At 36.9% G+C, this 15,949-nt stretch overlaps 1 protein-coding gene across 1 annotated transcript in view; it reads right to left on the minus strand.

Annotated features, from left to right (window-relative positions):
* Positions 1 to 5,395: 5,395 nt before the first annotated feature.
* Positions 5,396 to 15,949, minus strand: part of LOC150084736 (tetratricopeptide repeat protein 9C-like) — an 84,025-nt gene continuing 73,471 nt past the window's right edge. Inside the window, exon 5 of the mRNA XM_090376341.1 lies at positions 5,396 to 5,523. Within this exon, the coding sequence (XP_090232467.1) occupies positions 5,396 to 5,523 (128 nt within the window). The remainder of the gene's footprint in view (positions 5,524 to 15,949) is intronic.

Below are 15,949 nucleotides of genomic sequence, written 5' to 3' on the forward strand. Positions count from 1 at the left end.
AGCAGATCCTTTTAACTCCTGTAAGGTTGAGAGGCCACAGATCGGAGTTGCTGTTCCAACACAAACCACAGATATTTGATGGGATTTATGTCTGGGGAATTTGGAGGCTAGGGCAATACCTGGAAGTCTTCATATTCAGCAAACCAGTCTTGAACAATCCAGGTGGTGTGGCATGGTGCATTATCATGCTGAAAGACTGCATCGCCGGAGAGGAAGAACGTTGTCACGAAAGGGTGTACCTGGTTAGCAAAGATGTTTTGGTAGGTGGAAGATGTCAGTGCCCGGCACATGGATGACTGGACCCAGGGTATCCTAGCAGAACATCGCCCAAAGCATGACACCGCCATCACTGGTTTGTTTTTGTCCCACAGTGCATCCAGCAGCCATCACTTCCCCAGGTAAATGACGCACAGGTACCTGGCTGTCCATGTGGTGGTACAACAGGAATCGTGATTTATCAGACCAGATGACCTTCTTCCAAACACTCAAGGTCGTTGCAATGCTTGCGTGCCCATTATAGGCGCTGTCACCAGTGAACTGTGGACACTCTGAGTGGCCTGCAGCTATGCAGCCCCATTTTCTGGGTTCGATGTACTGTATGTTGGGACACTACTCCTGTCATGAGCATTCTAATTACTGGCAAGTTGCACCACAGTAAACACATACCATCCGGGAGAGGCTTTGCTCACTTTGAGCATCAATGAGTTGTGGTCATCCAACACCTCGCCGTCAGTTCGTGGGTTCCCCTGCTCAAACGACATTCAGTAGGTACTAACCACAGCTGACTGTGAGCACTTCACCAGCTGTGCTGTTTCGGATATGCTCTGACCTAGTCACCTGGCAATTACAATTTGGTCTTTGTCAAACTCATTTAAGTCCGCTGCTTTTCCCACTGCTGCTTCTTTCCATTCAGTGTTACAAGAGTAACACTGAATGGAGCTCAGTATCAAGTGTTTTTTCTACCACGTCCCGACCTGCACCATAGTTCGCCTGCTGTTGTTTGGATTTGCACAACTCCCTTGGAGGAGTTTAATGTGGAGCAACTTTAATTGGTATTCAACTTAAATACAAAAATGATAGAAATATGCGAAAGCTTTAGTATTCTGAGTGTTTGGGTTGAGTTATCTCTATCAGTAGTTACCTTTTGATCTTTTTTGGTGACTCTGCTGCATACTCTACATCACTGTATGATAAAAGGATTGTTCCCCCATTGGGTGAGCTGACAACGAGTGTATTATCAGGAATGCTGGTGGTTCCTGTTTATTCAAGTTGGTTTTAAGTCTCTTAAGGAAAGAGAGGTCATGGTCAGTTTTGTGAGCACTAAACCTCTAGAGGTGAATATTCACTTGCATCCATTTTTGCTTCTTTAGCGCTGGGAGTTGGATCCCAGACCTGCCATGTGGAGGCTGAAGAAATGACAACCAGTCACCAAAAGTAACTTTCCTTTCTAGGCTCTAGTGTACTACTTGTAGAACTTGGAGCTGCTGAATATAACAAAAATGGAACCGGATATTAAACAAAAACAAATAGCTATCTTCTACATAGAAAACATCAAGCAGATCACTTGATTACCGAGTCACTTGGAGGGGCCCTAGAACAATTGGCTTGTGGCAAAGAAGCGCTACTGTCTGCCCATTCTACAGGGTGACCACAATTCATGTTCCCTAGATATATATTATTAGCAAACATCAAACATATTATATGTATTTACCTAAGATTAAATATTTTTAATTTTTTTTTTGCAATCAGCTAGTATTGGATATTTTATTTTTTCAGATTTAACAATGGCTAACCAGGGTAATTACACTATTGAAGAATGTCATTGTCAGTTGTTGGATGCATGACAGGGAAACCGAATCAAAGAGGAATGCATATAAATGATCAGGTGACACAGAAGCCTATGGTAGATAATAAGTTGGTCTGTAATCAAGTCACAAAGGAAGTTAGGTTGGCAAAGGCAGATTACGAAAATCTTTGGCAAAGGATGCAAAGAAAAACAAAGATTTCTTTACTTATGTAAACTCTAGAAGGAAGGGGATGAATCAGATTGGTCCACTCGATATCAATGGTTCAACTGTTGATCCTGCTCAGGTAGCTGACAAACTAAATGAATATTTTCATCTACATTCACACATGAAGAGTTATTCAGGGAGGGGAATGCCAGAAGTTTATCAAACTATGGCAGGGAGCTAAATGATTTTGTAATAACTGAGAGCAAAGTAGAGAAGAAATTGCTGAAGTTAAACATAAGAAAGGCACCTGGGATCTATTGTTATATTAAAGGAGGCAGCAAAGGAAGTAAGCAAACCCTTAGCCATAATTATGAGAGCTTCCTTGGATTCAGGGTAGGTGATCATGGTCTAGAGATGTGCAAATGTGACCCCCAATTCACAAAAGGGGATCAAAGTGTGACAAAGTAATTACAGATCTGTTAGTTTAACTTCTGTTCTAGGGAAATTAATGGAGCCACTGGTCAAAGAAGCACTACAGGATTACCTAGACAAGACTGCAGTTATAGTCAGACACAGCATGGTTTTGTTAAGGGGATGTCTTGTCTGACCAATTTAATTGGATACTACGAGGTCACAAAGGAACTGGATGCAAAAATAATTTGACATCAGGATACTTGATAATTTGATTTCAGGAAAGGTTTTGACACTGTTGCACATGGAAGACTACTGCACAAATTGGAGCAGTATGGCATTAAGGGCAAATTGCTGCTATGGATAAAGGGATGGTTGAATTCAAGAAGACAGAGTGGTAATCAATAGACACTGCTTTTCGTGGACTAATGTTATTAATGGAGTCCCCCAGGGTTCGGAGTTGAGTCCATTATTGTTTATATATTTATCAATGATATTGATAAAGGTATATCAAGCTTATGTCCAAGTTTGCCAATGATACAAAAGTTGGCAGTGTTGTTAATGAGAGTAATGACAGTACACTGCTGCAAGAGGATCCAGAAAAATTGAGCAGATATGCTGAGAGGTGGCAACTGAAGTTTAACATTGACAAATGTAAAGTACTGCATACAGGTAGAAGTAACCCTAGATTAACATACCAACTGTGTGGTATTACACTCAGGGTTGTAGAGAATAAAAAAGACCTGGGGTAATTATGCAGTCAGTCACAATGAAGTTTTCTGAGCAGCGCAGACAGAGTAGCTGATGGTTTCTTGTCAATGATATCCAGGAATGTTTCTAGGAAGGATAAGGAGGTGATTATCCCCTTGTATAAGGCAATGGTCAAGCCACAACTTGAGTACCGCATACAGGTCTGAAGGCTTCATTTAGGAAGGATGTAGAACTGCTGGAACAAGTACAGAGAAGGGCAACTAGACTGGTGATTGGAAGGATTGCTCTTACAAAGAATGGCTAAAGTTCTGCAAACTGCAGCATGTGGAGACTAGGCACCTGTAAGGTAATCTAATTGAGATGTATAATGCCTTGAAGTCTGTTGTGAGTTCACCAATGATATCAATGTGTAAATGAGCATTGGAACTTGAAATGCCCAGTGAACAATGCAAAAACATGAAAATTGACTTAAAATAGCATCCATATCATCATATGTTCAAGAATTATCTGATATTGACTTAATTTGGAGGAATGAAGCATGTTTCAGATTACTTCAAAATTTCAACTGAATTCCAAAGCGTGGTAAAATCATTTTCAGCGATGAATATGCCACATACTGCAGCTGTCGGCCATGAAATATGGTGTTTCAGTTGAAGGAAACCTTCACTTTTATGAGAAATTAGCACACAACCTCCCCACTGGGCTTGCCACACAGAGGGTCTGAGCTGGATATCATCATTCTCTTTTTTAGCGATTCCCTTCTACTTCTGACTCTCTCTCTCTCTCTCTCTCTCGGGGTAATTCAGAAATTTTTTTTGGCTAGTGCACTTGCTGCACCAGCCTGAGGCTTTCTTGCACCATATGGCTAATAATAATAATGTTGATATGTGCCGGCATGGATAGCAAATGGTTGTTCAGACCTTACTTTTTTGATGGTGTGGCTAATCAAGACCAATACCTGGACATATTAAGGAACTCGTTTGTACCCCCTCTTGAATTATCTCCAAATCAAAGAGGAATGCTGGTTTCAACATGTGCAGGGCCAGCACATTATGCCATTGCAGTATGTGAATATCTCAATGAGGTGTTACCAAGGTCCTGGATTGGCCATGGGTCACTAGTGTTGCCGGCTCCCCTTGAATAGCCATTTTGAAGCCTTGACCTATCAACATGCAACAATTCCTAAATTGTTGCATGTTGATAGAATGAATCCCTTTATGAATCCCTAGATTCAACAGTATCCTTTATGAATCTAGGGATTCATAAAGGATACTGTTGCACAACAATGTTATAATACCACTGAAAATTCCTCAAATGATATTCCACAGAACTTGGCAGCAAATAATCCTCTGTTATGAAAATGATGGGAACATGCTGAACCATTTGGAATATTAAACCTGTTGTTTTAGATTTCTCTGTTTGTATCGCTATAAATAAATCTTATGTTGTAGGATTGCCAACTGATTTGAAATTGGTGGAAGATGGTACTGCAGACAATCATCAACAATGGATGGCAGGAATCCATTTCCAACAGTGTGACATGCATCATACAAATGGCAGAGCATGGGTCCTCTTGTGGACACATTCTGTAACAATTGTTAACTAGGTTCATCCCATAATGCTGAAGTACCCAGATGGCAACAAACTGTTCCAAGGCTACAATGCCACAACCCATAGGAATGAAAACTGTGCTAGAATATCACAGCATTCCAGCAGTATATAACGTGTCATGGTCCACAGTCACCAGACAGCCCCATTGAGAATCTTTTGAATCATTTGAGATGACATACCTGAGATAGGTCTCAGAAAAAAAAAAAAAATAAATAAATAAAAATAAAAAATAAATAAATGCATAAAAATTGATAGATCTAAAGGTCATTCTCAAAACAAGAATGGAAAATGTACACACCTAATAGAATTTACGTAGCACAAGAATGCCATGGTGATCAGTGCTAAAGGCAGAGCTACACATTATTAGGTATATTTTTTAATATTTTGGAGGCGAGTGTAATAACTAAAAATAAGTCTGAGGATTTCAACATCTATGGACTCAACTGGTTTTTAACACCAAGGCAACTCAGACAAGGGTATCAGTATATCATACTGTAAACTGCATATGTTCTAAGCTTAGTTATCTGTTTGTATTATGAACTTTGAAACACAGGACATAATTTATAAGGATGCTATAAATGTTAAAATAAATATAAGGAAGTTATAAATGCAGAATATTGTTAATTTACAAAGATGAAACAAACAATTTTATTGAAACCTTTAGCACATACAAATTGCAACATATTTTAATAATACGGAATGATACATTTTTACGAAGAAGGGCTGACATCTTCTGCTGTTAATTTTTCAAACATTCCACGATACCGTTCTTTTTCTTTTTTCTTATATTTTTCCAGCTCATTTTCACATAAATATATATACCTGTGGATGTTACTATCTGGAAAAGAAACATGCATAACAATAAGTATAAAATGCACACAATGAAGCTCAAATAAATTTTGTATTGCTAGTCATAGAATCATATTTTAAAACTTCAATTACTTTAATATAGCAAAAACCGGCACATGAAGCAAATTAGTAAATTGAAGACTGTCTTGTCTTTTTATGATATCTTGTGGGTAATAGGATTTCAACTTCCACGAGCAAACACTATGACCTTAAATACTCAAGATAGAACAAGCTTCCTTAGCCATGTGGCATCTCAAATGGTACTACTTTTAAACAAATAACATCACCGAAAAGCTATTCTGTTATGTTTAAAACAGGCAACCCTGGTATGACAGCCTATTTCAAGGATTGCTGTTTCTCATCTGATAGCAGATGGTATCTGTTGGTGAATATCTCAAGAACTGAGTAATGAAGCAGTTATATGATTATGCTGTATAGCCTGTCAAATAAATCAGTAAATTGAGCACTGTCTTGACCATCTAAGTATTTTGTGGCCAATAGGATTTCAACTGTCATGAGTAAATGCCTGTCTTAATATGCTGAGATGAGGTGACCTATAAAATATATTTACTAATTTATTTCATAGGTCGCATAGCTTTTTCTAAATGGCATTTCATGAGCTATTAATATTACTTTTGCTGTACTAGAATAATAAAAGCTTCTAACTTCTTTATACTGTATGGGAATACACACAAAACTGTTTCACTACCCAAAGGTCAGAGGTTTATTAATAGAGATCACCATTACTAATGATGAAAAACTAACAAGTATCAGGATTAATGATAAAAGGAAAACAGATTTCTCCCCATACCTATCCAAAAAAAAATAAAAATCCCAATCACACATGTTATCCTACCAAAAGTATTTGGGCACTCCTCCCAATATAGTGAATGGTAGAAATTGTGAAAGTAAGAAAAGAGATACCACAAACAATCAGAATGAATTGCATCAAGGCATTCATGTTTCAAAGTGGCTTAATCATTGATGTAATATCAGCAGTTTGGCTGCATTCAATGTCCACATGTTTGAACTTCATTTAGTCAACTAAATTTAGTTAGTTAGTTAGCAGGTGATTTAGTTAGCTGATAGTGAAAAAAAAAAAAAATAAAATAAAATAAAAGAAGAATAAATGAGGCAACGTAAGGGTGCACAAATGGTCGTGTAGGACAAAAGCAAAGTGAAAAAATGTCCTTCGAAAATATCATTTATTTTTATTTATTTTTTTTTTTATGAAAACCCCAAACATAAGATGTATTAGAACCTACAGTACTTATTACTGTTGGGTTGGTGGTTGAGAAGATGAAAGAAGGTTGAGATTACACTTGAACTTCTGTAGACTAATTTTCAGGAAATGCATTATGAAGGAAGGTTGTTCCAGAAAATGGCAGTTGAATGAATAAACAAGGAAGATGAAAAGTTAGTTCTGTAAGTTTGAAGTTGGGCAGTAAATGGATGTTGGCTGGTGGCATGCGTTTGGACTGTTTTGAAAGAGTGGGAATTATAGAAGCCAATTCAGAAGAACAATGCCCATGGAAGTAACCGTAGAAAAGCATGCAGCAGAAACAGAATATTTATGAGACAGAGAGTGGAGAGACACTGTTAGAGAGGAGTTATTAATTAACCTAACTGCCCTCTTCTGAATGGAATTTAGAAGCCTGAGAGAGGTTTAGGGGGCACTGCCCCAGATGTGGGAACAACATTCCATAGTAGGGTGGATTTGTGATTTTACAGATTTTAAATAACTTAGTGTATAAAATTAGTATTAAAAACTTGGTATGTACAAGTAGAAAAACAACATTGAATTGACACAAATGAAACGATGAAAGAGAGACCTGAGTAATAACACAATTTTACCATTCACAGTCACAACCTGACTAGCCCTTTATTTATAAGCCAATGTCAAAAAGTCTAAGACAGTCTCCGTGCATGACAATAGAGCGAGTGGCAATGTTTCCCACATGGCTACCACAACTGAAGGGTAAGACCACCTAGCCGAATCATCTGGAAGTGCATCCTGCACAACTTCGCTAGTAACTATCCAGGAAGAAGCCAACAAATGAAGTAGAGCATCAAAATGAATACATTCATTATCTGAGCACACCAAGTAATTAGAATGGTTCCCAACTGCTCAGGTCAGCAAACAGCAGAACAGAGATGGGCCATCATCAAAGAACCTGACAATTCCTGAAATCCTGGAAAAAAGCAGGATGTGAGCAATCAACTAAAAACAACAATGAATACGGACACAAAGGAACCAGAACTTGGGGGGGAAGAGCAAGAACTACAACCCGGAGCAGCCAAAGTGAAAACAGAAGAGATCACAATATCCAAAACAGAAGAATGGAAGAAAGCACTAACAGAATTCAAGGGAATGCACCCCACAAAGATCCACACCATACCGGCTCAACAGAATCCTGTGGTAAGTCACAGACCATCTCAATAGGGGAATAATACTGGATTATCTAAACAACAAAGAAACACTAGACACCATCTGCACAACCATTTAATGTGCTGTTGCAGCAGCCAACATGAAAAATGGAAGAGAAACCAGAGAACAACATAAAATGCAAAGATAAGAAACCACCAGCCTGGAAAAGAAGGCTAAAGAAGATAGAAGAGATAAGAGTGAAGATAGGCCAACTGACCCAGTACCAATGGGGAAGCAGAACTAAGCTGATCAGAAAAGTGAAGGCAATCCTCAAGAAAGACAACAGCCACAGAAAACACAAGACCTATAATTAGAGGATCGAAGAATATCTTGACACTCTCAAGCAGAAACTCCTGGCACTCAGCAAGAAATTTTATTGTTGCAGGGAGAGTGCCCAGAGGAAAACAGACAACAGTATATTTGATGAAAACCAGAGAGCCTTCTACAAGAAAATCAGACAACAGGAGAAGGAAGACGATGGATCCAACAACCAGAAGGCACTTGAGGAATTCTGGGGCAAACTGTGGTGAGTGAAGTTAGCGATAATGGCTGGGCCCCCTAGAAAGGAATTAAACTAAGAATGTACAAGAGATGACAGAATGAGAGATTTGGGAGAAAGAAGTACAACAATCGATCAGGAAGTCCAACAATTGGTGAATCCCAGGAATAGATAACATACACAACTAATGGTACAAATTGAACTGCACACAAGCACATAGTGGAGCAGTTCACCCAGATAATAAGACATGCTGATACAATCTCAGAGTCTCTGACTCATGGAATCACCTACATGAAGGCTAAAGACAATTACACCACAAACCCAGTACCCAGGGTCCTCAGCTGGATATCACCATTCTTCTCTTTCTTGGTGATTCCCTTCTACTTCTCTCTCTCTCTCTCTCTCTCTCTCTCTCTCTCTCTCTCTCTCTCTCTCTCTCTCTCTCTCTCTCTCTCTCTCTCTCTCTCTCTCTCTCTCTCAGAGTTATTCAGAATTTTTTTTTTTTGGCTGGTGCAGTATAAGCCTCAGGCTTCCTTGCACCACATGGCTAATAATAATAAGTACAGACTAATCAACTGTCTCCCAACAATGTACACGATCCTGACCAGTGTTACGCATCTCCCAGGTTTAAAACTAGTATGTCACAAATTAAAATAACACACTGATTTTTGAAAAGAAATGTTTTTAATAATATCTGATTTTTCTGTATTGCTTCCTTATGCTGTTTTATATATCTTCCTTGGTATTCACAACCATGTAATAAGAATGTTATCCTGAAAAAGGCCTCTGAGGTTGGGAAAATTCATATTTTAGAATTAAATCAGCTCATACACCAACCATAAGAACAAGTATTTACTGTAACTAAAATATTTACATATTAAAATAAAATAGCTATTTACAAAAACTGCTATTATATTAAATTAAATTATATACATGTAAAAACATTAAAACTGTGATAAAATCCTTAAGATAAAATACACTAAAATAAACCGGATTAAAAGCGATAAAAACAATAAAAGTCTCTGGAGCTTTCGGAAGCATCGGCTTCCTTCCTCAGCAGTAACGAAACTTCCTGCAGCACGTCCATATATAACCGGCTCATGGTACCTATACACGTGGTGCAGTCGGCGCATGGTCTGAACTGGAAGCGGAAATAGCTCGGGAACGTGTTAAGCAGAACCGTTCATCCGTACTTAGGATGATAGTTTCAAACAGAGGATGCATACGCATACCTCTGTCCCTATTCATAATATTGTGGTCGGATGAACAGATTCGTAGGCTCTCGAGCCATTTACGGTTCCAGAACCCATGCACTCGATCCACGATAACCGCATCCTCTGGGGAAATTTGATGCTGCTTCTCCCAAAAATGTTCGGCCACAGCAGACTTATTGTAATCAGCGGTTTTTATAGCATTTGCATGCTCCCCCCAGACGATCCTTGAGCCGTCGTTTTGTCTCGCCCACATAACATTCCCCACAATCTGGGCATTTTATCCTGTATACTACTCCACTACTCACTACTCAGGACCTGAGTAGGTCCTGAGTAGTGGAGTAGTACTCAGGAAGTTTTGTTACTGCTGAGGAAGGAAGCCGATGCTTCCGAAAGCTCCAGAGATATGAGCTGATAACTCAGGACCTGAGTAATGGAGTAGTATACAGGATAAAATGCCCGGATTGTGGGGAATGTTATGTGGGCGAGACAAAACGACGGCTCAAGGATCGTCTGGGGGAGCATGCAAATGCTATAAAAACCGCTGATTACAATAAGTCTGCTGTGGCCGAACATTTTTGGGAGAAGCAGCATCAAATTTCCCCAGAGGATGCGGTTATCGTGGATCGAGCGCATGGGTTCTGGAACCGTAAATGGCTCGAGAGCCTACGAATCTGTTCATCCGACCACAATATTATGAATAGGGACAGAGGTATGCGTATGCATCCTCTGTTTGAAACTATCATCCTAAGTACGGATGAACGGTTCTGCTTAACACGTTCCCGAGCTATTTCCGCTTCCAGTTCAGACCATGCGCCGACTGCACCACGTGTATAGGTACCATGAGCCGGTTATATATGGACGTGCTGCAGGAAGTTTCGTTACTGCTGAGGAAGGAAGCCGATGCTTCCGAAAGCTCCAGAGACTTTTATTGTTTTTATCGCTTTTAATCCGGTTTATTTTAGTGTATTTTATCTTAAGGATTTTATCACAGTTTTAATGTGTATAGGTACCATGAGCCGGTTATATATGGACGTGCTGCAGGAAGTTTCGTTACTGCTGAGGAAGGAAGCCGATGCTTCCGAAAGCTCCAGAGACTTTTATTGTTTTTATCGCTTTTAATCCGGTTTATTTTAGTGTATTTTATCTTAAGGATTTTATCACAGTTTTAATGTTTTTACATGTATATAATTTAATTTAATATAATAGCAGTTTTTGTAAATAGCTATTTTATTTTAATATGTAAATATTTTAGTTACAGTAAATACTTATTCTTATGGTTGGTGTATGAGCTGATTTAATTCTAAAATAATAAGAATGTTGTAATGACTGTGCTTAGCTGTAAAGTAAAAATACAAAATAACAGATTTTTCTCTGTATAAACTGCCTCCTGTTTACATCTTACGTTAAAACAAGCATTAATTTTCTATATTTTAACCAGCTGTTTTTTCGATGGATCCTATAAAGAGTAAATTGAGTACCATAGTTTTTAATTTAGAAGCTAAGCATGATGGCCACTTTTATAGTAAAACTTAGAAATACAAGTCTGTTAACAGGTAAAATGAGTTATTTATATACTACAGTTGAAGCTCTATATAACGATTTCCCCAAGGGGAATGAGAAAAACAGTTGCTATATCAAAAGGACGTTTTATATCAATCATTCATAAAATCAGCAACAAATAAGTAAAAGCTTGAACATTTAATGTAATTCTACTAATACAATATATAATAATCTTATTTACAATATGTACTACAGTATCAGTATTAAACAAGAAAATTATGACAAAACTTTGCATTGATTATAGTGTAGTAAGGTTACAATTAAATTGTAAATTTCACTACATAGGCTATGTACCTATCAAGAACTAACAAGAGAATTGTTTCATACGTTAAAATAATCTGTCAAAACATGCTGCTTCAACGGGAGAGAATGTTTTAAAAGAGAATTATGAAAGTGTGCGATAGCAGTTATTTCACTTTCATCGATGTACAAGTTCCAATCCTTGACAAGCATCTTTCACTGAAATTTATTGTTCAACCACAGTATGTTCTTCATTTTCATCACTACAAATTTTAGAAGATTCTACGTCTGCAATGAGTTCCTCTTCATTTGTGCATATCCTGAAACACTCAATGTCAGCATCCACTTCTGCGTAACCTTTGAAGCTTAAGTTTTCCTATAAGTTATGACAGTCATGATGCACATGCTCAAATATTTCTTCCTTATTATCGGTCTGTTCTTTGCAATTAATAGGGGAAGATGCATGTGAAACTTCATGCATCGAATCATTCAAGGCAGTAAATCGTTGAAAAAGTGATCGCCAACTGTTAAAAGCAGTTGAAGCAGTTGGTAATCACCTTTTCTTCAGCTTCATCCCATGCTGAAACACAAATACATTGCCTGCAGGATGTCGATTTTGCACTGAATTATGCTTTTAAGACAGCAAGATTTTATTTAATAGCATTCTTCGGTAGTTTTTCTTAAAACAATGGATTACACCTTGGCCAAGGGGCTGAAGAACTGATGTCATATACGGTGGAAGGTACTCGACAGTGATTGCACATAGGCTGTTTACTTGACAATGAGTAGTGCAGTTATCCACAAACAACAAAATTTTTGTATTATTTTCACTCATCTTGAGATCCAGGTCACCTTTTGTGCTGACTTCGCCTTTTGTGCTCAAATCGTACTTGGTGCAACAGATTTCTCTAAACTTTCAATCTTTTTCGATCTTTCAGAATAGAGTACTTTTGGGAATGCCGAACTGTTTGGCGATGTCAGTGTTAAAATGCACACCATTATCCACATCTTGAAAAATCCTAATTATATCTGTGATTGGCAAAGCTATCGCTTTTTTGGAGTCATGCCAATAAACATACACTTAAAGTAATGAAATTAACTTCTAGCCAACGTTCATTTCATTACTGCGCTCTGAGAAAACAGTGTGGAAAATCTTAACATGATTTCTCATGGTCAGACTGCAAACTCATCAATTACTTCAATATATTTAAAGCGTTCCATCATTTTTAAACTCTAATATTGTAATACAGAAGTAAAAATTCAGATTAAGAGGTAGAAATTTAAGGTCTTTATAGAGAAATCCTTTTATTTTCAATGTCGTGATTTTAAATGTAAAATAGCGTTACGTTAATGAGAAATTGAATGTGACCAACCACATAGGATGTTATAGCATGTTGGGAAGTTAAAAACTCTTATGGACTGTTTCTTAGTGATCAGTCTATACCTATATTTGGAACTTTGACAATTTCTTTTCTTTTTTGCTTGTTAAGTGTTGAATGAATTCAAGATTGTTATTTCTTTATTAGCTCAAAAGAAAGGGGAGCAATAACAATGTCATGTAATAACTGCTCATGTTTATATCAATGTAAAAATTTACATTGTAAACAAATGATATCAAAAATTAAATATTCAATTTTTAAAAATGTTTAAGAAACTGCTCTTGCAGCTCTGGTATACATGAAACATAATTTCCTTTCTTAATTTTGAAGTTTTAAACTTTTGTAATATCCTTCAAATCTCACACATCACAGGATACTAATAAGATTTTACCATATACCAGACTCAGACAACAATAACTACCACCATTCATGAGATTTTATCAGTGACCTTCATTGAACAGGCAGTTTAATAATTTCTTAATGCCAAGTACGGGAGGTTTTATTTACCACTCTGGATGGTAAGTGTGAATTGCTATGTTACCATTTCAATGTTGGAAATAGCAAGCTTTTCTACTGAGTTTTTTCTTGCCATGAGACACCTGTAATAGACTGTTTTTTTTGATGTGAGTGTTGGTGGTTTATTTTCCATAAGCACATTTTTTCCTGCTACTTTGCTTCTTGGTCACATTATAACTAAAATTCAATCTTAAATGAGCAGTTAAGTGGTGTGGTGTGTGTGTGTGTGGGGGGGGGGAACTTCCAATCAAACACACAACAAAAGATGTGCATCTTCAACACTTAATACTGAGCTGCATTTACTCCAAACAGCAAAGTAGTACAGGCTACAGGGTTATATTTAAATACTAGTACAGTCAGTTATGCTATAATGTGCATTTTGGTAACACACAATTTTGGTACTGTAGTTGTATTGGTCGAAGACATGCTGTTGTCATTCACTATATTCACAAGATAACACCTGATATTGTAAGCCGACCTATGTTTTTGGGAGCTCACATTTTTTCGTTCAAACAGAAATTTTGTAAGGCATGATAGCATGAGCAGAGGGGCACATTTCTGGAGGTCCCTACCATAAAACAATAAAAAAATTTGCATTTCCCAGTTTATTGGGCTTTTCTGTTAGTGAAATCTATTATAAACAGGTAGTAAACTCGATCTTATATTGCATTTGTGATAATATCAATAGCTGGAATTCCGTAGGTTTTTATGTTAGCATGGTGAAATGTGTTTCCCCTTCCATGAAATCTTCTATCATATAAATATTCAGAATCTTCTCTTTGTTTCTATTTTTTAAGCTTCGTAAACTTGTTACTCCGTATTTCACTTGTGCAATTTGTGTGTGTTGTGTTTGTTGTTATTTATTTTCACTTATCTTTTTTACTGTTTTAAATTTTATAATAATAAAAAAAAAAAGCAAGTGAACAGAAATATCAATTAGTATGCATATACTACAGTATTAATTAAGCTATGTATGTAAGTAAGTGTACATAGTCTCTAACCACTACAAGGTAAAGTGCTATATTTGCTGTAATATTTATTTATTTATTAGAAATTTAAGATGTTTAATCTTGTGTTAGGAATTTTATTGGGTTTCTAACTCTTTTTAGCATTTTACTTACCAGACTGAATATTTTTTTTTTGAGTGCTCTGCCCCTATCCCTATTTTTCTCAAAGGCGAAATACCATAACGCAAAGATTTTTAGGAACACGTGTACCGTGTTATAGCAGAACTGACTATATTGAAATAATCTTATTACATAATTAAGCATATATTTGTTGTAGTAGTAGTAGTGGCATGTGATGCAAGAAAGCAAATGTATGAGCTTATGCAGCATCAGCCAAAAAAAAAAAAAAAAAAAAAACACACACCATTCCCTCCAAATTCCTGTCCAGTTCTTCCTTAAATTTATTCAACCTATCAACTTCCACAATGACAGATGGAATTTTTGTTCCAGCAATTAACCACCCACTGGCTAAAGGCAAATTTCCGCACATCTATTCTACATCTGTCCTTTCGTAATTTGAATTTATGTCCCCTTAGGTTCGTAATCTGAACAAGTGGAAGGATCCCATCAGAATTCAGCATGCTCAACCCATTCAAGGCTTTGTTAATTTAATCAGAAGTTTTCTTTTTCTATACATCACTAGACTGCTTGCTTGTACCTGATTCATTTCTCACCAGTAGACATAAGTTTGCTGTAGAGGTGAGGTGTTGTTCATGAGATATCAATAAGTTTCAAATGTGCAATCACAAGTGTCCCTTGAGGTTTAAATAAATAGCAGATTCACCTTATTGGTGATACTACTTATATTAAGATGTTATTAACACGAGGGATGACTCATGGCTAATGGTGTCACTGTTAACATGAGCCCAAGTCTTGAAGGCCGAAAGTTGTTTTCTCACTATTTTTTGGAAGGACCCGAGGCAGAGATTAAAAGCAGAAATGCAGCAATATTCAGAATTCTGCTACTTGCCTATAGTATTTAAAGGTGATAAAATTAGAACTGTGTCAGGATGCTTTAATAATATTAATCAAACACTAATGGGTGAGCACATGCACAACACTTCAATTTAATACAAGCACATTTGAAAGGCAAGTTTCTTAAGTGAAGCTTTTTGAATTTGAATTTTAAAGAAACTGTGTTTTATGCATACATACAAGTGAAGACTGGTTATTAAATTTTGTACACAAATCAATTGAGCTATCAAATATTGTTATTATGAGAAAAGCAAAAAGTTGAACTGTGGGCACAAAAGATTATTCTTCCTAAGTAAGACTTTAGTTCTGTAATGTCTGAAAACTAGGCATCTGCATGGAGACCCTAATTGAAATGTTTAAGGCTTTAAAAGAATTGAATAAACTAAATACTGCTAGCATCTTTACTCTTTTTCAATTGACAAATACATGCAAGGAGCATAAATTAAAATTTAAAAAGGAAAGGATGATTGACAAAGATGTGTGGAAATTTGCCTTCATCCAGAGAGTGACTGTTGGCACAAACTTCCACCTAGTGTTATAGTAATAGGATTAAAATCCAAAACAAAAGTAACCTTCTTAGAAAGCTAAAAAAAACAT

Source organism: Mastigoproctus giganteus, chromosome 6 (genome assembly GCF_048544385.1).
Source record: "Mastigoproctus giganteus isolate SK-2022 chromosome 6, ASM4854438v1, whole genome shotgun sequence".
NCBI classification, from domain to species: domain Eukaryota; kingdom Metazoa; phylum Arthropoda; class Arachnida; order Uropygi; family Thelyphonidae; genus Mastigoproctus; species Mastigoproctus giganteus.